Source organism: Harpia harpyja, chromosome Z (genome assembly GCF_026419915.1).
Source record: "Harpia harpyja isolate bHarHar1 chromosome Z, bHarHar1 primary haplotype, whole genome shotgun sequence".
NCBI lineage: Eukaryota > Metazoa > Chordata > Aves > Accipitriformes > Accipitridae > Harpia > Harpia harpyja.
This window is the reverse complement of record NC_068969.1, coordinates 105,421,704-105,449,136: the sequence shown is the minus strand read 5'-3', so window position 1 is coordinate 105,449,136 and position 27,433 is coordinate 105,421,704. Positions and strand designations below refer to the sequence as shown.

The window sequence follows — 27,433 nt, the reverse complement described above, 5'->3', positions numbered from 1 at the left end:
ACTTTCATAGAAGCCTTGGAGACTGAGGGCTTATTGATAACTGGAAAAACGGAGTGCAGTGGTGGGAGAGAAATAATGCATGACCTCGGAGTTTTTTAACAAGTTGTACCCGAAAAACAAAATGTCTTTGAAAAGGATAATCTCTACACTCATTGCTTGTGGCTTTACAGCACTATTTTCAGTGTGAACAGCTAGAAGCTATGGCCTTGTCCAGCTTCATTTCTAGACAAGAACAGAGCACATGGAAAGGGCGAGTGGAGACAGCCCTGCACTGGCCCTGGAGAAGACGGCCTATCTGATCTGAGGGAAGACATCTGAGCAGTGGCCAGTTCTCTGGAAGAGGATACAACCTGCCTTGCTTTCCAGGAGGGAACGAACAGCTCTGACAGCTCGGTATATGCCAGCAGACCCACTCCAGGCTGCAGTCTTCCCAGAGTCTCCCTGGGGCTGCCAGCTGTGAAACACATTCACAGCACACAAGCCTCATCCCCACACTTAACTCTTGCCAAGGTGGGCCTTGATTCACGTGGGATGCCCTATCATACCAGAGGGACTTGCCTTTGAACAGCACACTGAGCAAGGGGGTGACACTGTTGATGAGGAGCCCATGGACGTTGGCTGGCAAGGTGTCTCTGTTCTTCTCTAGAAAGCCCCCAGCAGTATATTGTACCTAGGGGAAAGGGCAGCAAGTCACTAAGGCCAGCAGTGCTCACAAGCTTGCTGTGAAAGCCACCTCCACAGCTTGCCAGGAGCTACAGTTAAACTGAATGTACAGTGGCTTGCATGGGAATTCTGTACACTGGCTCGCACGTGAATTTTGTAAATGCATATACACCCCATTCAGATACAAATCCTGAAGAACAAAACCCTGCAGATGGCACTGAGGCATTAGAACCACAGGAGTGCAGCATAACACTGAGACATCCACCTTTTCTTTTTCTCCTTTTCCTGATTATGAAGTTTCATTTCCTTTTGGTTTATGCTTCACTCTTTTCCTTGTTCTCCCCCTCTTCCCTTTAAATAGGTTTTCATCCTGTTGTCATGCATCCCCTTGTTTCTCTTGCTCCCTTCCTTTCTCATCTCCAGCCTCCCACTCTCCTTTCTATGTTAGGTGTTAAGTTTTTGTAATAAAGAATGTCATAAGTAATAACTTAGTCAACAACAGTGAGATTAGATTACTAAATTGCATATTACAATGACCTGAATTGTCATGTCTGCTCCTGCTCCAGAAATTATCTCCAATCAATTCAACACATTTGGGCTAATGCTTTCAAAATTGGTGGCAGTAATTGCAGTTACATGCACAGTCCTAAATCCCAAGCTGCTTAGATACCATTTGAATGTATTGCCTTCACTTTCAAAACAACTGGCTGCTCTCACTGTGTTCCTCAGTGCTTGCAATAAAATAGTGACTGCTATGGTCTGGAACCCAATAGGTAAAGGTAAAGCCATTACACTGTCCTTTGGTGCTGCACAGTGGATGCAAGGCTTTTATTTTATAAAGGACTATTTTAAGATAAGAGGTCCAATAGAATGATGACAAGTACAGCAGATTCTTCTAATACCCTATGCTTCCCAGAGGTAGCCCCACTTTCTTCAGGGGTCCTCTCTTCCTGTACCTTCCACAGAAATCCCAGGGAATCCTAGGAGGCAACTCCCTGGGAACACATCACTTCTGTTATCATCATCATCGGACCATACATTCCTTTACATCAAAGCCTTATTTGTCAAGCAACACATTTCCCCTCTCCTACATACATTACAACGGCATTCTTCCTGCAAACAATATATACCTTCCCAGCATAGTGAATGATGCTGAAGCACAAAACACGGCCTCGGCCTGGCTGGAAGTGTAAACTCGCCTTGAAGCTGCTGGTTAGTTTATCCACAAACGTCTTATCAGTTGCCTGCAAGAAATCAGATTTCATAACCAAATGATAAGGCTGCAACAGAGACCTTATTAGGGCACATGGAAGCAAAACAAAGCTTTGGAAGTGTCCTTGGCTGTGCGACAGTTTTGTACTGTACTCTATCTCTCTGACTCTCCACAGGCACGCCAATACCATTAGACTGTCCCTGATCTGGCTGTCCTGTCTCATCAGTCACACATGGGGACACCTCTGTTCATCCTGCTCTTTAAAGTCACACTCCAATGTAAGAACTCTCTCTACAGCCCAGATATTTATTGCTACATTCCCCCACACTATTTTCTCTGCCCCCTATCTCATGCATACCTGAGGGAATGCACTCTGCTCATCCAGAAGAGATAGAAGCCCAACTGGCTTGGCCAGAAGCAGATTCTGCAGGAAAAGGAGACACATTACACATATCTAAAGCAATACAGGGCATCCACTTGCACCTACACCACCCTTTGAAGAGGTTCTTCCCAGGTGCATCTCCTCCCCATGATAGAAAGGGCAAGACTCCTCTTTTGGCTCGATGGAGCAATTCTCTTCTGTTAGTCCTCTCACTCACCAGAATAGGTTCATTATTGTTGAATGTGATAGTCTCCCAAGACAGCTCTTCTTCCTTATAGGCAGCCTGCTCCAGCTGGAAAATGTGCTGAAACAGAAAAAAGAGGTTGATGCACCCCGCAGACTTGGCTAGACAACCCTGAACATCTTCCTTCCCACCCTGAACAGAGGACACCCATGGCATGAGAAGCACAAGATGCAACTGCTGTTCTGCATCCTCACCCATAAGCCTGTCACTCCCTGATGCTGGTGCATAAAGCAGGAACACTTCTCAGAGTGTAAGCGTCCCTGCTCTGCCAACTTGGGTCACTGCTTCACCCTTCTACTTCTTTCTTCCCTGCACCAGTGGCTCCCCTGCCACAGCAGAGAAGGTTGTTGCTCTCTACCCTGCTTCATTAATCACCATTTTTGTCCTTCCAGGCAATAGACCTGTTTTTCCCCAAGCTATCCTTCATATGCCAGGTAGATCAGTGCTCGGCTTTCTCTGCCACACAAGGTGAGATCACCCACACCAGACTTACATGGTTGAAGAAGTGCTGCAGCTGCTCATTGGCCAAGTTTATGCAAAGCTGCTCGAAACGATTCACTGCAAAGTTTTCAAACCCAAAAATATCCAAGATACCTAAAAGAGGGAAGATGAGCACAACACGGAGCCTGCAGACCATCCCTGCAGATAGCTGTGTACCCCAACACACAACTGTATCTCCCATCATCCAGCTCTTGTGGCACAGGGAAATGCCAGTCACCAGTGGCACCTCTCCCATAAGTGCCCTTGGAGAACTGGTTAGGAGAAGCCCCACTCTGACCCCTGGTTCCTCTGCAAATCCAGAGTGCCCCAGAACTGCTTCAGACCAACCAGCTGCTGACAGTTGGCCAAGGCCCTACAGACTTCATGCTGCTAACTAGTATCTCCAACGTGATCACATCTTTGATAATGGATCCCTGCATGCAACCTCTGAAAAACCTCACATTGTGTCTTTCCTTCATTGTGGCTGAGGGATGCACATTTGAGGACAGGACAGGAACAAGGCAGGGAGAACTCACCTATCTCCCTCAGTTCCACCTCAGGATCCACGTTCTCAGCCAGAAGCTCATTGATCTTCCAAACAATCCAGCCAAATACTCGGCCATATGCCACCTTTGCAATGGAGTCCCGAGCATCTATACAGAGAGAGCAACAGCAGCTCACTGAAGGGCTTCAAGGAGAGTAGGGAACTGTCGTGGTTTAACCCCAGGCAGCAACTAAGGACCACGCAGCTGCTCACTCACTTCTCCCCCACCCAGTGGTATGGGGAGAGAATCGGAAAAAGAAGTAAAACTTGCAGGTTGAGACAAGAACAGTTTAATAGAACAGAAAAGAGAAACTCATAATGATAATGATAACACTAATAAAATGACAATAGTAATAATAAAAGGATTGGAATATACCAGTGATGCACAATGCAATTGCTCACCACCTGCTAATCGATGCCCAGTTAGTCCCTGAGCGGCGATCCCCCCACCCTCGCTCCCCCCAGTTTACATACTAGATATGATGGCACATGGTACGGAATACCCCTTTGGCCAGTTTGGGTCAGCTGTCCTGGCTGTGTCCCCTCCCAATTTCTTGTGCCCCTCCAGCTGTCTTGCTGGCTGGGCATGAGAAACTGAAAAATCCTTCACTTAGCACAAACACTACTTAGCAACAACTGGTTTTCAGTTATCAACATTCTTCTCACACTGAACTCAAAACATAGCACTATACCAGCCACTAGGAAGACAATTAACTCTATCCCAGCTGAAACCAGGACAGGAACACAGCACACCAGCTGGCTCAACACATTCACCTCTAGCAACAATGTCTAGGGGTTTATGAAGCTATTTTAAAGATCAGTTAAACATTAGATATCTGTCTGATCATCCCTGTCCTCTGCACGCTCACACAGAGCTCTTTCATTCCAAAATCTTCACGATCTTTCTACAAGATCAGATACGGCATACTAGGGCACTTGTGAGACCATCTGAAATGGAAAATTTAATTTCAAAAAAAGTTCAGCCACTTTTTAGAATACCCAGAGACGTGCTTTCCCCTCGCAGGTCTATGGAGTATGGATCCCCTCACTGCTAAACCAAGCAAGAGGCTCCAAGTTGTACCTGGAAAATTGAATGGTTCTGTTCCTCCTAACCTACAGCTGCAAAGTGTTGTGGGCAAGAGGAGGATGCAATTGATGGAAAACTTGTTGACATCTAAGAAGAAGGAGACCAAATCAACATGACCTACTGCATGATGGGAGACATATATTTTATTGTGCAGAGAGATGCAAAGGAAGACATTTGGGAAAGAGAACTAGCTAATTCCCCATTTTCAGTTTTTATTCCATTTATTTTAAGCAATAATTTAGAAATCCTGGGATTTCATGCTTTCTTAATTTATTTTTTAAATCTTTTAACTGAAGCTTTTTGTGCAGATTACCTCGGATTATTTTCTTTTCTTATCGAAAGTGAAAATAACACCTTGTTCTTGCTACTTTAACATACTCCCCTTTCATCTCACTCCTTCCCTGATACCGTGCTGTCTCATTGATTCTCTGTTATTTCTCCACCTAATACCTAGAGCTCTGCACACTGCCAGCACTCTGCAACAGGAGCCTTCCACTCTTTTGTACAAATACCTACAGTTTCCTCCTAGGCTGGACTGAGGGAGAAAGCAAAGCTAATTCCTTGGTTTCTCATTTAATCTCTGCAGTCTCCTGGAGATCAAACAAAAGCAGCATTCATGGTCCTACATGTCAGTAAAAGACTAAACAGATAAACATTGATATACTTGCCTCTGTGCAAGAGGAATGAAGGGGCACAGACAGACATCTTTGTTCCCAACAAGTTGCACATTTCCATCAAATATGGTCAGTTTTTCTAGCCAGCACATCTGCAATTCATTATGTTTCTTACCTTCTGCCTGCTGCTGGGTGTGAAAACGCTGAATCTGCTCGCCTCGGGTCACCGACATTGTACAAATAAGGCAATTTAACAGTTCATCTTCTTGGACTCCAAACTGACTCTGGGAGAGAGAAAATAGATGAGGACAGTCAAGAGTAAACCCTTATTCTACTTGTGGGGATTTTATCTCCTTGCGTCTGTGCGACAACCAGTGTAACAGGGTCATGATCCAGATTAAGGGCCTTTGAGCTCCACTGTAAGGTAAGTACTACTGTTAACATTTCGTAGCACTGGAGTTGGATCTGGGCTCTGAGATCTGCACTATCCCTGCAGTGACCAAGCTCACTCTTGCACTTTCTCTGAAATACTTTGTGCTGCCACCTTTCACCTTCTTTGGGAACCATGCCAGTCCCTGCTGAGTCGTTTAATGACTTATTGAACAGCACCACACGGAGGTGACTGTGCAGGTGCTGAGATGTCTGAACTTCAGCAGACATCAGTCACACCAACCCACAAGAGACAGGAAACAAAGGGAACTCAGACACAACTGAACCCCCAAGTGCCTGCTTTAACAGGAATTCCCCTCCCGTGGGCAAAAAACAAGGAGCAGACTGTAAGAAGCAAGACAAAAAGAAATTGGCTGCTGAACAGATGCAGGTGGTTGTTTCAGGTGTGGTGTAGGAGGGAAACGGGAAAAGAGATGGGAGTGAAACCAAAAACCAAGGCTGCTGGCATTTCAAATAAAAAGACATAGAAAGGGCAGAAATACGTTACATTTTTCTGTTCTGTGTTGTTAACAAAGCAGGATAATGCCTCCATCCCATATAATAAAAAAGGGATAGTCCTGGGGAATATATATTTCTTAGTCTGTGATAATTTCATGTGAAATAGTAGAAAGTTTAATTCTGGATAACCAACAAAAATTAATAGCAGTTAAGGTGGTATGCTTGGACAAGATCTGTCGAAAACACAGAACTAGTGTTCAGATACTGCACACCTGAATTTCTCCGAGGTATCATCACACTTAGTAACACATAACATTTAATTTTAAAAAGCTTGTATTGTATGAAGTCAACAAGGCACGTGTGATATCGCCATATGCAAGACGCTGGTTCTAGACACACAAGAAATAGAAGCTGGGAAGTGTGTCTTTGGGAATGAATAGCAGCGAACACAGATGCAGTCATGGGGTCATACTGTGCATTTCTGGAAAAACCTCTGTGTTCTTCAGGAGCCTTCACACTCTGAGGCAGAATCGTCCTCTGCCACCTCTGGTAGGAGCAGCTCCTGCAGACACACTGCCCGTGGGAACCAGCATCATATCCATAAGGTTTCTGTCAGGTCTTCTTGTGACTCACCGCTGCAGCCTTCAGCCATCCCTGGGAGACTTCACTCACTTTTACAGACCCATCGCTCTCCTCAGGCTCAAAGGTCACATTGCCCAGAGACAACACACCAGCCAAGATAGTCTGCATGTCCACTTGCTCCTAAAACACAAAAGAAAGGTGACTGAAAACTTATCAGCACGTAACATATACCACACGGAGGCCCCAGAAGTTGGAGAGGTGAGGGAAAGGCACAGGCAGCCTGTGGGAAAAGGCTCTACACAAAGCCTGACAGACTCAGGTGGTTTGGAAGCAACATGGAAAATCCAGAGAGGAGAGAGATAGGACTGAGCCTCAAAAGAGCAGCCAGAAAGAATCCCTACACCCGCAGTAAGCACAGATGGAAATTAAATGACCTCAGAACTGACCTGTTCTTGAAAGCCCACCATGTCAAGGGCATTGCACACCTCTTGGTATTTGTGCTTCCAGCACTGAGCTGCATCTGATGTACCAAATCGTCCACTTATGTACCTGAGAAAGTGTACATCCCATACAAAACTGTCACACAACCAGCACAGCAAGTCAGTCCTACCCCAAAGGAACAAAGCAGATCGACAGCAGTGGAGACACGAAAGGGAAACTTTTCCAAGGTAACACAGCAAAGAAGAGACCCCAGACCTCCCAGCTTCCATGATGACCCATAAGATCTCTTCACATAGCTCCATTCAGATCCAACTCCAGCTTCCATTCATTTGTTTACCTGTACCAGGCTCCACAGAGAGCCACAGGGCAAGAGGCATAGGCTCCATTATGCTGCTTTCACCTCCACCCCCCATCATGAAGACTAAACTAGGCATGGATGGTCTGCCTTTGAAGTACCTGTAGAGTGAAGGATCCAATAGCCCATACATCTCCTTTTCCTCTGAAGAAAGCCCAGCAAACATGTAGTAGAAGATATGGAAATTCCTCTCCCCGATATCTTGTTGCACTACCCGTGACTTCTCTAACAGGTACTCACTCAGCTTTGCACCTTGCACTGCACACAAGAAGGTGACAGGGTAAACGTTGCACTTGGGGACATGAAGCTGATTGAGCTGTCGCACGTCTCTTATTTGGCGATAGGAGCATGGAATTGTCTAAAATAACTTTCTTGTGTGCAACACCTTCTAGGCTGCCCAGCACCCTGGAAATGGGCTTCTCCATGCTTCCCATCATCTTAGAGATGTCTGCTCACCTCCTTTAGCAGCAACCAAGGCTTCTGGCACTACAGAGTATTAGTGATACCTCCCCTGCACTGTCACCCCCATCTCCTTCCTGTTCTCCCACACTGTCCAAACCCAGGTCTTATCCAAACAGCTGTGGTTGCTCTAAGATTTTACGGAATTGCACACCCTTCCCACAGGGCGTTGGGTGTCAAAACTTCACCCTCCACAAGTTCTGGCTACTCAGTCCACTCCCTCCAGTGCCTAACCATGCCCCAAACTAGCAAGTGCCCTTGACTTTACCTGTATTATTCTGGAAACGCAGCTGTATGTATTTTCCAAAGCGGCTGCTGTTGTCATTTATCGCAGTCTGGGCATTGCCAAAAGCTTCAAGCAATGGATTTACCTAAAAGAAGTGAGCAAGCAGAAGAAGCGTTCTTCAAATTAAGTGATCCAATCTAACTTACTTGGAAAAGTTTAACTTCAGCATTTACTATTCAGCATTCAGCTGGAATAGGAAGCACTCCATGAGTACCCAAGAGCACTGATTTTATCATACCCTGGATAAAGGAACTGAAAGAGGCAAATATAACAAAGACTAAGTAGCATAAGATTACTGAAAATAAGCACAATCAAACTGATTAAACTGATTTGATCTCAGTAAGATCACTGACTCATTTGTTAAAAGATAAGGTTGGTATAACAGATTTCCACAAAGTATCTGACATGGTATCACTAGATAATTTTGACTGCTATACTACAGCAATAAACAAGGTAAACTTGGCACTCAGTAAATGTAAGCGTGGTAACTTAGGTACTGAAATTTGTAGACAGTGTAAGGCTCAGGACAGCAAATTATAAAGAAACTAACAGAACAATCAGACCAGCTTGGTCAACTGACACAAACAAGGTGAAATGACAATTTTTCTATATTTGAGCAAATAATGCCTGCCAACTGGAAGAACAATGCCTTAGGGTACATGCCGGGCAGCCTTTAATCCCAAAAGGGCTAACTTAGTCCTTGAACATATCTACAGGAACCAAATAAGATTCCTATTATTTCTTCACCATCACCTCTAGGCTTTCCAAGGGCAGCTCACCTGGATTGAAGTGAACTTTGTTTCTACTTGAGGAATTGCAGGCTGGCTTCAGGCACTATGCTGAGCAAACACAGCTATCCTGCTTCCTGAACCTGCTCAGGTCAGAAGCAGCTTGGCAGTGTGGCCCAAGCCAGCTCTAAGCAGAGCCAGCAGGTGTATCAATGCCACCTTCCCACAACAGAGCACAGACATTCACCTCAGATCCACCATGGATGATACCACACTGAAATAATATGCCATTACAGACCCAAAACCATGGCACAGTGTATTGGGTTTGTGTGGCAAGGTTTTGGGAGCTGGGGGGCTACAGGGGTGGCTTCTGTAAGAAGATGCAAGATGCTTCCCCCACATCCAACAGAGCCAGTTCCATCTGGCTCCAAGATGGACCTGCCACTGGCCAAAGTTGAGCCCATCAGCAATGGTGGTAGTGCCTCTGTGTTAACATATTTAAGAAGGGGGAAAAACTGCTGCGCAACAGCAGCCAGAAGAGAGGAGTGAGAACACGTGAGAGAAACAACCCTGCAGACACGCAGGTCAGTGAAGAAGGAGGGGGAGGAGGTGCTCCAGGCGCCGGAGCAGAGATTCCCCTGCAGCCCGTGGGGAAGACCATGGTGAGGCAGGCTGTCCCCCTGCAGCCCAGGGAGGTCCACAGTGGAGCAGAGATCCACCTGCAGCCCGGGGAGGACCCCACACTGGAGCAGGTTTTCTGGCAGGACTTGTGACCTTGTGGGGGACCCACGCTGGAGCAGTTTGTGAAGAACTGCAGCCTGTGGGAAGGACACACGTTGGAGAAGTTCATGGAGGATTGTTGCGCATGGGAGGGACCCCACACTGGAAACAGGGAAGAGCGTGAAGAGGAAGGAAAGACAGAGACAGCGTGTGATGAACTGACTGCAACCCCCATACCCCATCCCCCTGTGCCACTTGCGGGGAGGAGGCAGAGAAATTGGGAGTGAAGTTGAGCCTGGGAAGAAGGGATGGGTTGGGAGTAGGTGTTTTATGATTTGGTCTTACTTCTCATTATCCTACTCTGATGTTAATTGTCAATAAATTAAATTAATTTTCCCCAAGTCAAGTCTGTTTTGCCTGTGACAGTAATAGCTGGGTGATGTCCCTGTCCTTATCTCAATCCATGACCCTTTTGTCTTATTTTGGCTGCCCAGTTGAGGAAGGGGAGTGGCTTGGTGGGCACCTGGTGTACAGCCAAAGTTAACCCACCACACACAGAAAGATCTCTCTGGCTCTACAGTAAACCCGAAAACACAGACTTTAAAATGAAGTAGTCCAAGAACTCACTCTGCTTAATCTACCACATGGAAGGCTAAAGTATGCTTTGCTCAAAAAACCTCACAACACCTTGGGGAGCAATTCAAGTGGAAATACTTCAGACCAAAGAGACAAATACGTTTCAAAATCAGCTAGCAAAAGTATATGAAAACAGCAAAGATGAAGTTAGCCAGTTAGCAGGTACGTGCCTGACAGTAAGTATAAATACCCAAGGAAAGGTGACTGAAGGCTGTGTGGATTCTCCATCCTTGTGTACCATTAAAACAAGACTTCATTTTTCTAATAAAAGTCCTTGTTCTACCTCAAGCAGGAAATTATTCTGAAAATGCACCTAACCCCTTGTCACAGAGAACATGATGAACGATAGCAATAGTTTTCTATCATTTAAGATACCAGTACATTCCCAGCAAACAGAATTACTGACCTGCCAACTATTCTAGTTTGTGGTCAGCTACTTCACCATCCTCACGCACTATTTTCTTATGTGTCTTATGTTTTGCTTCCTGACTTCCAGTGGTGATTTATCAGCAGGCTTCCCAAGGCTAATGCAAGTTGTCTTGCAGCAGTGTTGCTTCTGCATCTTCAAGTACCATCCTGTAATGACCTACCTGAAGGATCTGCCGCTCCAGCTGTGAGTTGCCTTTGCATAGGTTCATTATGTGCTGCAACAATAGCTTCGTACTCTCTGTTTTCCCCGCACCGCTCTCTCCACTGCCAAGAAAAATCAAAGGAAATTCCAGCAGCCGTAAAGTATAGCTGTTCTGCCCCTTACGCCTTAGTGCCCCATCACTTGAAGAGTGCTCTCCTGTCCAAGAGCTTCACAACTTTTTCAGCTAAACTGCATGTATGAGTACAAACTCACACCACAGCTTTACACAGCGAGTCCCACAAGGTCCTGATCCCTCCCCAGTGGATTTTTTTCCCCATCTGCAAAGGAGTACAGGTATACCCCATGCCATCGCTTCTGGATGGGATGCACTGGACAGACCATTTGCTCTGCTTCTTAAGAAAAAAATATATCTAACTTCTGGAAAACAACCTCCTTCAAAAGTGATCTGATACATTGACTCCCCCACATATGCTGGAGTCGACAGCTTCCTCCTCCTTCAAAGAGATTTGCCCCGTCTATCTCATATCCACAACTGAGTACTGATCTTGAGATACTGTTGCAATCTCAAATGTCAGACACTTCACACATTCACATGCATCAGCCAGTTGAGAACACGGGCACGCCGCCGCAGAGCCATCCACACACCCACAGTGGCAGCGGTGCACGTCACTCTGCCGTCACTCTGCCATCATACGTGCCCAAGCACCTCTGCCCCCAAGTCAAACAAGCAGCACTTGGCAAGGGCAGTTTCCCCTGTCCTGGGAGGGGGAATGTACAATCAGCGAGACGTGTCCTTGATTGACAACATCATACCAGCAGAGAACTTCAGCGTATGCATAGAAAAAAAATAATGCAGGAAATGCTGAAGGTATACCTGAGGGCAGGTCTCCCTTTTCACACCCGACCTTTGAACATCTGGTGTGGCTTTACTGCTTTTAGCTCCCAGTGGCTCTGCGCTTGGGATCAAGTATGTGTCATAGGTGGCTAAATACCTCAAATACTACAACAGATACCTGATCTCAAGCACAGATCAGACCATCGCCATCCGAATATGCACAAAGACAGACCATTTTGCCAGTTGAGAACATGCCATCCAGACAGCACCCCTGCTCAGTATGCAAGATGGTTTTTTTGTTTTCAGTGACTTGCTTCCTCCACAAAAGCACTATCAGTCAGCACTCCCATGGTTCAAGCTTGTCCTTGTACCCTCCGACAAGCACAAAAGCTTCAGCAGGTCCTGCAAATACTATCCAGCTGCAGATGTGTAACTGCCCCAGGCTGTGAAGAAGAGCAAAGTCATCTCTAGGAGACCAAAGTGCTGTACCACTAGCAACATACACACCAGTTAATAGGGTTGCAAGATGCACAGGAACAGCTCAGACTCTCACCTCTGAGGCCACAAACTGCTGGCAGAAAACAATCAGGCCACTGACTTCTTGGCAAACACCCACAGGTTACTCTTTCTTGTCTTCCATCTCCCAAGACACATACTATGACTGTTCTCCACACCTAAGAGCCCTACCAGCAGCATGTCTTCCACCTGCTGACTCCACAGTCACCACTTCATGAGAGCACTTCAAGTAAAGCGCAGGCACTGGTGTCTTGCAGACTAGGGAAATGAGTGGTGCTCCAGTGACCCTCAAGGTCAGCTCCCAGTCCCACCACAACACTGAGCACTGATTCAGCAAGTCTGTAGACTGAAAATACTGACAAAATGATCAGAAGGCCAATATAAAGGAGGGAATATTAAATCAAACAAGCTGGCAATTAATTTTAACTGTGGTGACATTTAAACTGTTCTTTACAATACTCAGAACAGTCAGTGATTTGAGGCTTTCCCTATTAGCTGACGCTATCTGCTGCCCTGCACAGTTTCAGCAGAACAGTAGTGACAACATGGAGTGAAGCGCTCGTGACACTGGTATGCACTTTGGTTACAAGAGTCCATTTTTTTCGCTTCTAGTGCACAGAACTGCCCATGACAATAAGATTTTCCCTGACTAGATTCCCAAAGGTCTTAGGGGAAAAAAAAAGCTTCTACTTTTTTTTCTCCTGCTCTTTGGTTATATATGGAAAGCTCTGCTTTAGGAAAACAGGTTCCCTTCATTACGTATAACCTTTATTACAGCAGTTACGGTGGGTGGGAGTTGTTCCCGCAAAGAGCAGCACCCTGTGGCTTTCCCCGGAGCTGGCTGAATCTTTCCAATGCCACATCCCTCCAGAAGCAAACCTGAAACATTGAGCTGTGTTACCAGCATCGGCAGCCGATCTGCGCCACAAAAGCCAGCTTTGTTTGCCGGGCACCTCCGCTCGCGATCTGCCCGCTCTCCTGTCTGGAAAGCGGGCAGCTCAGGAAGAGCGATGTGCTGCAAGCTGTATTGCGTCTGGCTGAGTTGGAGTTATTTCTCCCCATAGCAGCCCTCATAGCGCTGGTAGCTAGAAAGGTGCTGATAACACTCCAGTGTTTTGGCTACCGCTGAGCAGTGCCGGCACAGCATCAAGGCTGTCTCTCCAACATTTCTGCCCCCCTCAACGGCAGGCTGGGGCTGGGCAAGATCTCGGGAGGGGACACAACCAGGACACAAGCGCAGCTGCGTTTTGACTCACCCGCAGCGCTGGAGACGAGCTTCACCTGAAACTTCAGCGGGGAGAGCCCGGCGAGGCTCCGCTGCCCACCACCCGGACCCCCACCTCCGCCCGGCTCCGGCGAGCCCCCGGCCCGGCCCGGCCGCCCACCCAGACCTCACCTGATGACAATGCACTGGTTCTGGGGCCTGTTGCCCCGACGGCCCAGCATGCCGTAGTAGGCCCGGCTGGCCACGGCGAAGATGTGGGGCGGCAGCATGCCTGTCTCCTGGCGCCGGTACCGCTCGGAGACCTGGGGGGAAGCGGTGGCGGAGAGACGGTGAAGGGGCTGGGGGGGGGGGGGGGGGTTGCTGCGGGGCCCGGCCGGCGGCGGGGACTCACCTCTCTCCCGCACAGCGGCAGGGGCTGGAAGGGGTTCATGGCGATGAGGATGTCCCCGACGTCGGTCTGGCGGAGAGGGGAGAGCCCGTCAAGCCGAGCCCCCGCCGCCGCCCCCCCGCCGCGGGGCCCCCCCGGCACTCACGTAGACCTGCTGCCGCAGGAACCGCTCCCGCAGCCCGCCCAGCAGCGCCTCCTCGTCCAGCTCCGCCAGCTCCGCCAGGTTCCCGGCCGCCCCGCAGGACGGGCGACGCTCCCCCCGCGACACCATGCCGGACGGCTCCCAGCGAAAGTGCCGCCGACCGCCCCAGCCCTGCCCTGCCTTGCCCGGCCCCGCTCCCGCTCCCGCTCCGCCCCGGGACCGCCCGCCGGGGCGGAGCCGCCGTTTGAACGCGGGGCGGCGGCGGGGACCGGCAGGTAACGGGCGGCGGGAGTGGTGTGGCCCTACGCGGGGCTGGGGGGGTCGGTCGGTCGGTCGGGTGGCTGCAGGCGTGCATGCTGAGTCTGCCCTTGAGTAGAAGGTCTTCTTGTCTGCTGTGGTGAGCCGGTTTAAAGCAGGCAGCAGGAGGGGGGAAGGAGGTAAAAGCCCCCCCCCCACCTCCGAGGCCGAGCCTTCCTGCGGCCTCTTGCACAGCGGTCACGGTCGTCGGAGGTGGGAATGTGGAGCTGTGTGACCCTTGGAGCTGACCCACCGGGTGGTTAGCACTTCTGAGGCATCAAGAGCGGCTATGCTGTGATAACAAAGGGGCGATATTTGAAATTGGAAGCGTAGAAATGGAGCAGGGAACATTGCTAATGGGGCATCGTAAGGTAGCTGACTGTACAGAAAGCATTCTGTGGTTTCTATTCTGAGTCCGAGAAGAGAGAAGCAAGCTGGAGTGCTTCTGTTGCCTGCAGGCGAAATATTTTCTAATCTACCCATGGGCTCCAGGCAGCCCTCACCCTATGGATCTGAGACAGAATATAACATATTTTAGTGTATTGGGAGTGTTTGCACTGCTTTATGTGAGTGGGAGATGGTCAAACCAGGTGTAGCTTTTTTTTGTCTGTCTTTTTTTTTTTTAATTATTATTTGTTAAAAGAAATTGGGCTGCAAAATGAAAATCATGACTGCAACATACCCTGGCTAAAGGTGCTCTGCGAATGGTAGCATTTTAGTCTTATTGGTGAGTACTTTGCAACTGCACGCTAATGCTAAGCTCTTGCATGGTATTCCCTGCAGTGCTGCCTCTCCATCCGCAGGGGTGCCAGGTCTGCCCTGTTTGACCAAGACATGGCCTCAGCTAGGCTTGGGGTTGTGTCGAGAGCGAATATGAGAATAAACCTCTGGAGAAGCTCCTGCTGCTATAACATACTGCACGTGTCCCTCAGCTATCTGGGTTTTTGCTAACTCACTAAATGAGTCTTGGTACTCATTTGATGTGAAACTTTTGTTTCAGACATTGATTTAGATAGCTGAAATGTCTCTGGAAGACTATTTGACAAATTCCCCTCGCTATGATGACATGTCTTTCTGTATTAGTATAGGTCATCCATGTGGGAGCCAGAACTTTTGTGGAGGTAGCTCAGTTTCCAGAGAAATTGCAGGCTTCATGCTGTGGCAATTGTGCAACAGCATGCACTGCCTTTTGATCAAAAGGCAGAGCAATATTTAGCTGGTGCTCTGCTAACATATGCCTCTTTCTCTGAGAGAAGGTGATAAAACAGGGAGTGTTTTTCTCCATAATGAAACTGTGATACTCTTGCAGAAGAGAACACTAGCTAAGCTGGTTAATAAGGGCATAGTGTGATTCACAGCAGTTGCTCAGTCTCTCTCATTTCTGAAACCATGAACTACTGTTAGAAAATGACAATGCCAACCGCTTTCTTCTTGGGAACCTCCATGGGAAAACAAGCAAGAGTGTTCTCTTTCTATATCTCTCTTCCCCCTGCAAGACATATCTTATGGCTGTTTTCTACTCCTACCCACAGTACCTCTACCACCCACTAACTTCCTTGGGTTTATTGAGACTTGTGCACCAAGAACGGGGCAAAGCACAGGAAGCCGTGGTTTGTGAGTGGGATTGTACACTTGAGATTTGCTTACAGACATAATGTAAGGTACTGCTTTTGCTTTCACGGTCTGGTCTTCCTAATGCTGTTCCTCCGGTTGATACAGGGCTCCTGTACCCGTGGGTAGGAATGCAGAAGGAAACTTAATAACGGTTGCTGGCAACTGACTTCCCTTCTTTCATAGTAAAGCATAGAGTTTGTAGCTCAGAATCCTTCCCTGCGGCATAGGTTATTCTTTTGTTGTGTGTCCAACTCTTGGCTCTTCAGGATCGGTTACCTTTCTGTATATCAGCCCTGAGGCTGCCATGTGTGATTCGTCCCTGCTGTTTATGGCTGGAGCAAACATTGTGGAAGAGCAGAGGGCTCGCTGGGAGAGAAAGCGGAGCCGGACAGCCAAGGAGCTGCTGGAAACTGAACACAAATACCTTGAGCAGCTGGATTTGGTGGTCACAGTGAGTATTTTGGCCCCTTCTGATATGTGGGTACCTTCAGGCAGCACGTACTTATTTGCGCTGTCATGGGGAAGGGTCGAGAGCAAGACTTTAATACATCCCTACTGCATGGGACAACTGCTGGGGCTGAAAGGTTTTTTGTTTTTTTTTCGTTTACCTCCTTTGTAATATCAGATAGCTCATGGGTTTTGTCCCTTGGCTTTGGTCGGTACACAGACATAAATCTTTAAGTTTTGATTATATAGCGGACTTGCCTTAAGGTGCCTGAGATGTGTGAAATGTAGGGGCACAGACAAGACAAAGATAGATTATGAACAAGGTGGTGAAAAACAGATGCGTCTAGGAATATTGAAATAGACTCTATTGGTGCTGTAGTGCTGTTCCACATGTTTACAGTTATGGTCAAAGTTACCAAGAAGGCTTACATCTGATGATAGATATCTTAGGTAGGCATTCACAATATTTGATATCCTTTCGAGCTAAAGAGTGTGCAGGCTGCAAATTCTTGTTTCTGTGTGCCACAAACAACCTTTGAGTGACCTGTGAATTTTACCTGTTTGAAATTGTCTCTTTTTTTCCTACTTAGTTCTTTGTGACAATTTTAAAGGCCAAAGGGACGCTGAAACCTGCTGTGTTGGACACCATATTTGGGCCCCTGGAATCCATATATTCAGCCAGCCAGTAAGTGAACACACAGATGTGATTCCTCTAATTATATGGGGAGGACCCTGTATTGGTGAGAAAGTAAGATTTCAGAAAATAAAGCTAACACCTTGTAAAACAGGCATGCACTGCTAGCCTTAGTGGGACTTGCAGGTGTACCCAGGAAACTGCTGATCTGTATCCACATATCCAGATGCCCAGTTGCTCTCTGGGTAGTGGTTTAAACCCAGTAAGTCTGCTCCGTGGTATTTTTAAGGGGTGTTTTCTGTAGCTTACTCTGTGACCACTAAGCACGTATTTGGCAGAGAAACTAGATGTGAGGTGGAGGCTGACAAAGGAAGGTCAGCATAGGAGTGAACCAGAGGAGCTGTGAAAATGCCATCAGTAATGTACCCCTCACGAGCTCTCTCTGCTCCTTGTGCACAGTGTTCTGTCTCTTCACCTGGAGAGAGGAAATTTGGGACCAGGATTGGAAAATTTCTGTCAGAATCTAGAGCTTTATGGCCACTATGCTGAGAATTTGGAGCAGGCAAATAAAACCTTGAAGGTAAATAATCTCCGTTATTCTTCATGTTCTTTCTTTCCTCTCTTTCTCCATTCTGTGAAACAGCTACATCCTTCCCTTTTTCTTCTGTTTCTGGAGTGATCAGTTTTCTTCCTTTTTCTGGGTTGCTGCTATTTTCTCAGTCTTACTTCCATAATAGAATGGTGAAAACTTCTCTACTTTAGAGCTTCAAATCTTTGAAGCTTGTTTCAGGTGTTTGTGTATGTATGTGCATAGGCTGAGCACTGCTTTCCCAAACAGAGTTCTGTATTTACTCCCACTCCTCCTTGGCTGGCAAGCCTGGAGAGTTTTCAGTGGGAACACTAGGGGACAGTGATCTCCTGCTGGAGAATTATCAGGTCTCCTAGTCTTTCCCACTACCACTAACTGTATCCTAACAGTGGGATTTCCTTTTCCTTCCCAATTTTTTTTCTATGGTAGAAGAAAAATTATTCCTTTCCACTTAACTTCTCCAAATACAACCTGTCTTCCAAGAAATTTCAGAAGGATATGTTTTTGTTTGAAAGTCCTGAGAGCTGTATCTGGAATTTAAGCTACCAGACTTTTTTTTTTTGTGTGTGTCTGTGCTTGTTCCCAGCTGCAGGATGTACTGGGATGTTTCCCTTCTGTTCTGTTTGCATGCATGTATTCATGCAATTGATTTCCCAAGAGGAAAAGCCATTTTGGATACTTGCCTTGAGGTGATGGGAATGCAGGGCTGCATTGCTTTGCCTTGAAACGAATGGCAAAAAGCCACAGGTGGACTCCCTGTTTTCCTATCTGAGTCAATCTTCCTTTTTTACTTTATTTCTATTTGCTGAGTATACTAGCTTTATACTGATGTGACTGTATGAAGAGAAGATGCTGCTTCCATTACCTGCTGGGAAATGGTGGTCAGGAGAAAGGGAATTGCTTGCCTATGGCCACAAAAGAAGTTGTTGATGGTTGCGTTTAGGACGAGTCCTAAACTCTAAGTTTAAGAGTTTTAAGAGTTCCAAGCTCTGCTACATACTAGACCACATATTTCTTTCTGTAGCCTCAAAACTATATGCCTTTTCTGCTGCACACAGGAGCAACTGAGAAAAAATAAGTCATTCCGACGGTTTAAGAAACTCCAGGAAACTCGACCTCAGTTTCAAGGGCGAAAGCTAGAGGATCTGCTTCCTTTGCCCCTGCAGAGGCTGCACCAGTAAGTAAGCAGTTCTGAGTCTTCAAGGTGTTAGTACAAAAGGGAAAAAGGAACATAACAGTCTCTTGGTTGCTATGGAAGGTAAAGTTGCTTAATGTGTTGAAGCATATAGACAGCAATGAAACAGACCTGAAGTGTGGAAGGCCTGTAAAGTGGAATCAGTGTACATGGATGAGAGATGATGCAGAGAGGTAGCTATGTTTAGCCCTGGCTCCTAAGCCCTTCCTCTAGATCTCGGGTAGAATTGAAGTGGAGGCTTTCTATCACCTCAGTCAGCTACTGAAGTTAGGACCTGAACAAAAGCAAGCTGTCGGAAGTGCTGCAAAAGTGGTGCTCTCTGCCAGACATGGTCTCGCTCCACTTTTGTGCAGGTTGCTGACCTGGAGCATTGTGACTCTCCTCTCTTGTAGATGGTTGCTTTTGGAGAGAGATGAGATTAATGAATGTGGGGGAGATTTTCTCCCCTCTCTGATTAGTAGGGCCATATGCTTTACTCAGATTTGGTGCCTATTGCAGTTGTCTGAGCCTGGACAAATCCAGTCTGGATTGCTGCATTCCCCCCTTGAGGCACCATCTCCCCTCTGAAGAGGCAGACTGACTGCACGAGGCGAGGACTGCCCTTTCTTGGGGAAGGCATGTGGGTAATACAGAGCACAGGTAGTTTGCTGGGAACCCAGCTGCTGCTGCTATAGATCAAGTAACTGCTCTTCAACCATGGCCTTATCCTCACTAAACCAAATTTGAGAGATTGAGAGCCTGGTTTCTTTGAAAATAACTCAGAGTGAGCATACCACAGTCTTTGAGGTAGCTTTATGTAACCTTTTTATAGCTTGGCAGATATAAATGTAAGCTTTCTTTTTACTGTAATTCTTTGGATCATTCCTTTAAATTTGTAGAATAGCAGTATGTATGTTGCTGTGCAACTGTTTGGAAAAATGGCGGCTTTTTAACAGAAGGTCTAATTTTTTCATTAATCAGCTCTTTCGTGTTCAAGTTTCTTCAAAACTCTGTTACATATAGTACAGGTCATGTGACTTCTGCCAGTCCGTGAATCTATTCAATGTGATATTTCTTCTGTCGTTTCAGACTGAAAATAGTTTGACTTTATTGGGACAAAGCATTTGCAGACATCTGATCCTTTCCGGTAAAGACTGGAGAGGAAAAAAGAAAAAGGCGCCTCCTAGTTCTTATAGAAATGCCTTTATTTTCTTGTGTAGGCAGGAAACATGGTATGAATGTTACCATTCAGACATAAAAAAAAGAAAAATAGTTCAAAGAGAAATTTTTCTGTTACTGAAGGCATTTTTATGTGAATGCTAAGAGAGTCTCCTGAACTTAATTTGTGATGTTGCTTTTATCAGATCCCCAGGAAATGCCAAAGGCTTGCAAATATATAAAATACTTGGGTTAATTTAGTTGACAAATTTGAAGATAAAATGAATGTGATCAAAGAATTGTGACCAAAAGCTGCTTGGTTAGACTTAGAGGTGTGTACTCCATCACCTGGTGTTGTTCATCATTCTGTCACTAATAGGAGATGCCGCTGTTCCCAGTATCTTTTTGTGGAATAAACCTGCTCTCTCTATCTTAGGTACAAGCATTTCCTCAGAGACCTGCTGGAGAACACCAGCCCGGACAGTGCTGAGTACAAGAAACTTGAAAGTATGATTCCATTTGTAGATGCTGGCACTTTAATCAGTGTTAGCCTCCTTGCTAATAATATTTGGATTCTCGTCTTCTGTCTACTTCCACGAGAAAAAAAATCTTCTTCTCTCTGGGGTTCTAGTGGATTACTATTTCCCTTCTCCATCTTGATCAAGATGTCCCCGAGAACACATTGGGAATAGAATTGTAGAGTAACTGACAAGGAAAGTGGCCTAGGGGTTAGGTTGGAGAAATGGCAGCTCTGCTTTTTACAGTGAGGGTGGTGAGACACTGGAAAAGGATGCTCAGGGAAGTTGTTGATGGCCATCACTGGAAGTGTTCAAAGTCAGGTTGGACAGGACTCTGAGCAACCTGATCTAGTGAAAAATGATTCTGCCCTTGGCAGGGGTGGTTGGACTAGGTGATCTTTAAAGGTTCTTTCCAACCCAAACCATTTGCTAGGATAATTCATGTCCTGCATGCCATATTTACTGCAGTTAACACCACTTGTGGGGCATTTTTCCTGTGTTTGCTTCCACATCCAGGAAATTATTCCTCTGTCTAATGTTTCATTGACAAATAAATATTTTCTAGAACCACAAAAGTGTTGGCTGGAGAGAGGCCTCTGGAGGTCATCTAGTCCAATCTCCTGCTGAAATTAGTGAATAAATCTGTTGTTGATACTTGGTTTAAAACATTTGCTGCTTAATTGCATCTTATCTTTTCACAGCAAAATAGGTAAGATGTAATACATACTCAATTGTGATAACCTCAGAATATGCTGCTATAATTTCAGAGGCTGTGAAATCCATTTCTGAGGTATCTTGGTGGGTCCAAGACACAGTTCGTAAGAGAGAGAACTCACTGCAGGTACTTCGGGTTCAGAAACTGCTTAAAGGCCAGAAGACCCAGGTGTTGACTCCAGGTGGGTCTTATTGACAGTTCTGGTTTTCTTCTGCCAAGCTAAGATAACTGGAAGTATGCTTGCCTTTATCTCTGACTGTACTCCTATTAACCATTTTTCCCCTGCTGGCCCAGATTCCATAGATAGGTGTTGAAGGAATGTAACTAGTAAGTATTTCAGGCACCTTTTTTTTTTTTTTTTTAATTAAGAATGTTTTAGGAAGGATAAAGAGCAGCTTAATTGCTTTATGCTTAGATAGGAGGAGGTGATGACATGTAGTTAGAAAGTTAGTCACAGGAACCCAAGGAGGTCAGGAGTGTAAGTCCTAGGTGAGAGTGAAAGACATACATTAAGTAATTTTGGAAGAGCTTAAGTAATGGAGTTGTCCCTACTCCATTGCAGGAACCTTAGATTTCTGAGTGTCAAGGACCCGAGGATTGTACTATTTTTTACCTTAAGCTACAAGCTTCATGGACTTCTGCTTACACCCTATAGATGAGGAGTCTTCTTTTATCTGCAGGGTTAAGCTGTGCCAGAAATCACAGTATTTGTGTCAATAGCTGAGATATATAAAGTCACAGCCACTGGCATGTAAGATCATCTAATTGGATCTTTATGACATCTTGTGTGACTGGGTGCTCTCCATGCCCAGAGTACACTACAAGCTACGTATGGAATATTGTGAGAAATGTCTCCAGTTTGGGCAATTTTGAACTGGCCACTTGGGGCTTCACCTGTGCCCTCACTAAACACTGCTATTGCAGAGATCATCTAGAAACAGTACTGCAGCTGGAGAGGAATGTTAAAGTCACTGTGTGTAAAGGTCTCTAAGACACACCTCCAGGTACTTGTGAACGTGGCTGTAATTCATACATGTGGATTTTGGGGTGAAAAAAACATCCCCCAGTGGGATGGGGGAGAGAATCTGAAGACTAAAAGTGAGAAAGCTCAAGGGTTGAGGTAAAAACAGTTTAACAGATAAAGCAGTTTAACAGATAAAACAAAAGCCGCATGCGCAAACAAAGTGAAACAAGGAAATCATTCACTGCTTCCCATGGGCAGGCAGGTGTTCAGCCATCTCCAGGAAAGCAGGGCTCCATCACGTGTAACAGTTACTTAGGAAGACAAACGCCATCACTCCGAATGTCCTCCCCTTCTTCCCCCAGCTTTTATTGCTAAGCATAACGTCGTATGGTCTGGGATACCCCTTTGGTTATTCGGGGTCAGCTGTCCCAGCTGTGTCCCCTCCCAACTTCTCGTGCATCCCCAGCCTGCTCACTGGTGGGGTGGTGTGAGGAGTAGAAAAGACTTTGATGCTGTGTAAGCACTGCTTAGCAATTACTAGAACGTCCCTGTGTTGTCAATGCTGTTTTCAGCACAGTTCCAGAACATAACTCCATCCAAGCTACTATGAAGAAAATTAACTCTATCCCAGCCAAAACCAGCACAGGTAGAAAAAGAGATTATTTATCAGAAGTTATTCTCAAACATGCTTAGTCAATGGGCAGATTAATTTACAATTCTTTTTCCCATTCTTAGAATCCTTTTGGTGATGCTAGCTCAAAGGGAGCTAACACAAGTGTGCTCTGTTTATACTGAGCATGAGCATGTGTGGGAGTGTCTGGACACATTGGGGTAGTGCACAAGTAAAAAGGTAAATCAGTTACTCTGAATGACAGAACTAGTAAGATAACCCCATGCCAAAAAAAACCCACCCCCAAACAATATAGCTAGATCAGAGATGACTGTCATTTGAAAGAGCATAGGGTCCCCCTTTTTTTGGTCTCCAAATGTTCTGAAACACATAGTAGGACAAGTGTTGAGGGTCTATAGACACCTTTCAATTATCTGGGACAGAGAATTGTGGTGGTTGTGTTTTCGATTAGCTGAAGTAAAATAGGTGCTATTGGATGTGAGATGTAGAAGATAAGAGGCAGCTGGGGCTTGCTAGTTTTGGGTCAGCTTTCCAGAGACAAGCTAGCTTTTGCAGAACTGTTAAGATTACATCCTGTTACTAGGAGGGAAGAGGTGAAAAAACAGAATGCTATAGATTCAGAGAAAAGGGATAGCTTTGTAGTGGGTATCTCACATTTGGCAGTGTATCCGAGATGTACTGCTCCCAATGAAAAGAGACCCTGCTTTTCTTGCTGCCTTCCATATATAGGGCAAATACCACCCTAGCCAGAACTGCCTCCTTAACATAGCACACTGTTCTGTCATCCCTAGCTTCCCTAGGGATACTTCCTTGCCCTTCTTTCACAAGAATTTCCTAAATCACATGCCTTTAGAAATCCTGAACACGGATCTATATCCCAAGACTTCCAGCATAGTCCAGCTCAGACTGTGTGCCAGGGAGTCTGATCACAGCTTAGCCTGAGGGAAACAGTTCCCAGTCCAGCCCCATGCTGCTGACACCTTCCTTCCATTTGTTTTTTAAACTATGACTGATTCCTGCACCTTGCCCTTTTCTTTCTCAGTTTCTTATTCGGATAAGAGTGGTTCCTGTGGAGTAAGCTAAGCAGGAATTCACTTGCCTCTGTTTTGTGACTGCAGCATACCAAGACAGACACAACCCATAATTAAAACAAAATTGTCTTGTTTTCTAAAAGGTACTTACTAGCTCAGCCAGAAGCTAAGGCACAAAAAACAGTGGCTGAAATTCTCTGGCAGGTGTTTCCCAGACCAGGCCAGATGGCGATACCTTATTATGGCTTTCAATTTTTGTAAGTAATCTTACTGGCAGGTGTCTTCATAATTCCCATGAGTTGATGGCTATCTTGTACAATAATCCTTCTAGTTGGAGGCACTGCTTTAATTATTCCATTTTGTGTAGATGCTGGTTTTTTTATTGCTGCTTTCAGGTAGGTTTATCAAATTGTTCTGATTTTTTTTTTTCCTGCTGATTTCTCTGCTTTTTTTAATTGCAATTCATGGGTAGAGTACACTGGACCCTATTCTGTAGGAGAAGGTTGGCAAGGCTGTCTATTCAGACCTGCCTTTTAATATGTTGTTTTGTATCCCCTTTGCTGTCTTCTTGTTAGAACAGAAACCTGCATTCTGTAATCTGTTAACTACTGGAGGTCTGTATATAGTTAGGTGACTTGTGAAACTTTTTCTTTAATTGGCATGCACAAGCAAACAAAACAAGGGAAAAATAATAAGTGTTCAAAGCTTAAACTAACTCCTGTTTCATCACTAATGACAAACTACTGGGCAAAGCAATTTAGGATAGTTCATGGTGTGTTTTCTGAAGGCTTATGTTAATTTAAAGGTACACATACTGTTTTCAAACCATGTTTTTGTTCTGGTTTCTTTAAACAGACTTGCATATCATTATATCCTCTTAATTAACATAGTAGATTTATAGCAAATTCAGTCTGCTCCTCATATACTAAAGGTTTTGGGCTGATTACTGCTTCTGCATGGGTGCTATCAGTGCTGGTGAGCTGGCCCCAGTTGATACTCAGTGCCTTGTAGTGGCTGGAATTGATGTAGAACATGGTAACCTACAAGGTCAGCTCATTGTATTCCTGTTTGTTTCATTACATCCCTTCCCTTTTTTTTTCCCCCCTTCCCTTTTTTTTTCCCCCCTTCCCTTTTTTTTTCCCCCCTTCCCTTTTTTTTTCCCCCCTTCCCTTTTTTTTTCCCCCCTTCCCTTTTTTTTTCCCCCCTTCCCTTTTTTTCCCCCTTCCCTTTTTTTTCCCCCCCTTCCCTTTTTTTTTCCCCTTCCCTTTTTTTTCCCCCTTCCCTTTTTTTTTCCCCCCTTCCCTTTTTTTTTCCCCCCTTCCCTTTTTTTTTCCCCCCTTCCCTTTTTTTTTTCCCCCCTTCCCTTTTTTTTTTCCCCCCTTCCCTTTTTTTTTCCCCCTTCCCTTTTTTTTTCCCCCTTCCCTTTTCTTTTCCCCCCTTCCCTTTTTTTTTTCCCCCCTTCCCTTTTTTTTTTCCCCCCTTCCCTTTTTTTTTTCCCCCCTTCCCTTTTTTCTTTCTTTTTTACTAGTGATGATCTGACAACTGTCTTTATTTCCCTTGCATGCCTAGGGCGCTGGTATATCCGGGAAGGCTGGCTTTTGGTGGTGCCTTCAAAGGGAGAAGAACTGAAGCGCAGGATGTTCTTCCTTTTTTCTGATATCTTTATTGCAACAAAGCCGTGCCACCCACTGCACCCACTGAACTCGAACAAATTGGCATGCCAGGCTGTCTACCCGCTTCACCAGTGCATAGTGGATAAAGTGTTCGGCCACACGCAGAGCCAGGGAGGGCTCCTCAGTGTAAGTCTTCCAGGTTCTGCCTGTGAGAAACATCCCTGGGGTCAGACCTGCGAAGCAGGTCTTTAGCTGTCTCAGCAGCAGCAGGACTGAGATGATGAGAACGGTGACAACGGTAAAGGCAATGAACTGCTCTGAGTTAGGGCAACCCTTCTCTGCTTGAGGGACGCAGGTCCTTTTCCCTTCATGGTGTAGGCCCTCCTGAGCACTCTGGGGTACAGGCTGCTGGTTGCCTCACTTAGCTCAGGTGAGGAGGGTCCGATAAGCCTGTGACATGCCCTCATCAGACCCACATGTTTGGGGGGGATGGGACAGCCCCACTGTCATGTGACAATGAATACATAGTATTACATTGACTGTGGACTGAGCTTATAGAAAACCTTGAAAAACAGACAATATGAAAAGATGTGGGTATTATCACAACAGACATTGCTTGTGCATCTAACTCCCTGAGGGCTGCAGGGTCTTTGGCTGGGACTGATGCCTTAGGTAGGGGTTTCAAGTTGGGTCTTCTTAGGCTGCACCACCTGGGAGCGGTGTTAGCCCATTCCTTGTCAGCTACGACAGGGAAGATGCTTTGGGAGAGCTGTGATCTGTAGATAGTGGTAGTGGAAGGACCCCTACGGGCAGCTTGCAATATGGGATAAAACTGGATGAAGAGCTGCCAAGAACTGTTTTGCCCACTTGCAAACACCCTATGAAGTCAAAGTGAGCTGTCATCTGTGGCTGGAAGGAATGGACAAGACTGGCACTTGCTCTGTACTGTAGAGCCTCTAGATTCTCCCAGTACCAATGCTAAATTTTTCTGTCTGGGAAAGAAAATGGTGGAAATCGGCATGCAAGCCTAAGTTGAGTTCAGTGGTGATGGCTCTCCTTTTAGCAGAGTTGCTGCCTTGGCAAGGAATGCCATAGAGTGGCACCAGATTCTGTTTGCCTTTCAGCTTTCCTTTCCACACAAGACACTGTTGTTGATGTCCAGCGAACAACAAGATATTCATGACTGGTATCAGAGTCTCACAGCTGCAGTCAGGTAGGCATCTAATTTCCAGAGGTGGAAGGGGCTGAGGGAAGGGGGCAGAACATAAAAATTGATCATATGGACCTGTGTATTTGCATGTATTACATGGTTATAAGGCTGATAGAGAAGACCTGACTGGCAGCCAGGATACAAGGGAATAGTAAGAATGGATTTAGTGTATTAACAGTAAACTTCCCCTTTGTTTTCCTCTACAGGCAGCTGAAAGCCTGACCCACCCGAGTACAAGACAGACCTGCAGGACAACTGCCCCTCTTGGTGTAGAAGTCTACACAACCTTAAGAAATGTTCAAGGACTTATAGTAGGAGAATTGTATTTAGAGAGATTACACCCTGTGCTTGTGAGGTTATGAATGCTTTGTCAGCTGTCCTAATCTTATACAGATATTGTAATAAATAGGTATGCACACTAAGGATTTGTATATAAAAAATCTGTATCAAGAATTTTCCCCAACTTAGCTTAGAAGCTTCTAGCTTTCTACACTTTTTTCCCTCAGGTTATTAAAGGACAAGCAGAAGAAAGCCTGACTTGCTTCCCTCATTAAATGTTTTTATCCAACTGCCTTTCTAAGTCAGTGTTTTCCCATTTACTTGTCTACATGTATATCTACCTGTTCTTGCTTCTGGGTCCTTTGATCAAAACAGGTATTTTGGATAATGGTAACATGAGCATAACACCATATTTTCAGCTAGTGCTACAGGGCCACAGCCATCTTCCTCCCTTGACATATTTTTATCATTCATATCCTTGAGTTTTCTACAAAAATAGTTTGACAGTTATTGTCCCTCCTCCTCCAAGGAAGTGGCGG

General features: G+C 45.8%; 2 protein-coding genes across 3 annotated transcripts; one reads left to right on the top strand and one right to left on the bottom strand.

The window, feature by feature from the left end:
- Positions 1-174: 174 nt before the first annotated feature.
- LOC128137241 (unconventional myosin-VIIa-like) lies at positions 175-16,107 on the bottom strand. Of its 2 annotated transcripts, none has more exons than XM_052777999.1 (15): positions 15,965-16,107; positions 13,882-13,947; positions 13,662-13,792; positions 10,913-11,015; positions 8,221-8,323; positions 7,595-7,751; positions 7,144-7,246; positions 6,749-6,877; positions 5,403-5,511; positions 3,519-3,635; positions 2,996-3,096; positions 2,476-2,562; positions 2,235-2,300; positions 1,794-1,907; positions 175-670 (listed from the first exon to the last, which is right to left on the bottom strand). In XM_052777999.1, the coding sequence occupies exons 1-15, from the start codon at positions 15,968-15,970 to the stop codon at positions 179-181; spliced, it is 1,884 nt and encodes a 627-aa protein (XP_052633959.1). In that variant the 5' UTR covers positions 15,971-16,107; the 3' UTR covers positions 175-178. The 2 variants fall into 2 exon arrangements, with proteins under 2 accessions (XP_052633959.1, XP_052633958.1); XM_052777998.1 differs by lacking the exon at positions 15,965-16,107 and adding an exon at positions 14,024-14,170.
- Positions 14,252-27,037, top strand: ARHGEF39 (Rho guanine nucleotide exchange factor 39). Its single transcript, XM_052778001.1, has 11 exons — positions 14,252-14,295; positions 14,961-15,044; positions 16,198-16,382; positions 16,969-17,063; positions 17,472-17,592; positions 18,660-18,778; positions 20,370-20,440; positions 21,219-21,347; positions 25,362-25,591; positions 26,530-26,618; positions 26,822-27,037. The coding sequence occupies exons 3-11, from the start codon at positions 16,236-16,238 to the stop codon at positions 26,835-26,837; spliced, it is 1,017 nt and encodes a 338-aa protein (XP_052633961.1). The 5' UTR covers positions 14,252-14,295; positions 14,961-15,044; positions 16,198-16,235; the 3' UTR covers positions 26,838-27,037.
- Positions 27,038-27,433: the final 396 nt, after the last annotated feature.

Bases quoted from the DNA above. Each gene is read 5' to 3' on its own strand.
- LOC128137241 (XM_052777998.1), bottom strand. From the start codon at position 14,149: ATGGTGTCGCGGGGGGAGCGTCGCCCGTCCTGCGGGGCGGCCGGGAAC. The intron at 2,563-2,995 runs GTAAGTCTGGTG...TTTCTGTTTCAG, and splicing joins TGCAGCACTTCTTCAACCAT to CACATTTTCCAGCTGGAGCA. The intron at 1,908-2,234 runs GTATGCATGAGA...GATTTCTTGCAG, and splicing joins AGCAGAGTGCATTCCCTCAG to GCAACTGATAAGACGTTTGT.
- ARHGEF39 (XM_052778001.1), top strand. From the start codon at position 16,236: ATGTGTGATTCGTCCCTGCTGTTTATGGCTGGAGCAAACATTGTGGAA. The intron at 16,383-16,968 runs GTGAGTATTTTG...TTTCCTACTTAG, and splicing joins AGCTGGATTTGGTGGTCACA to TTCTTTGTGACAATTTTAAA. The intron at 21,348-25,361 runs GTGGGTCTTATT...TTGCATGCCTAG, and splicing joins GACCCAGGTGTTGACTCCAG to GGCGCTGGTATATCCGGGAA.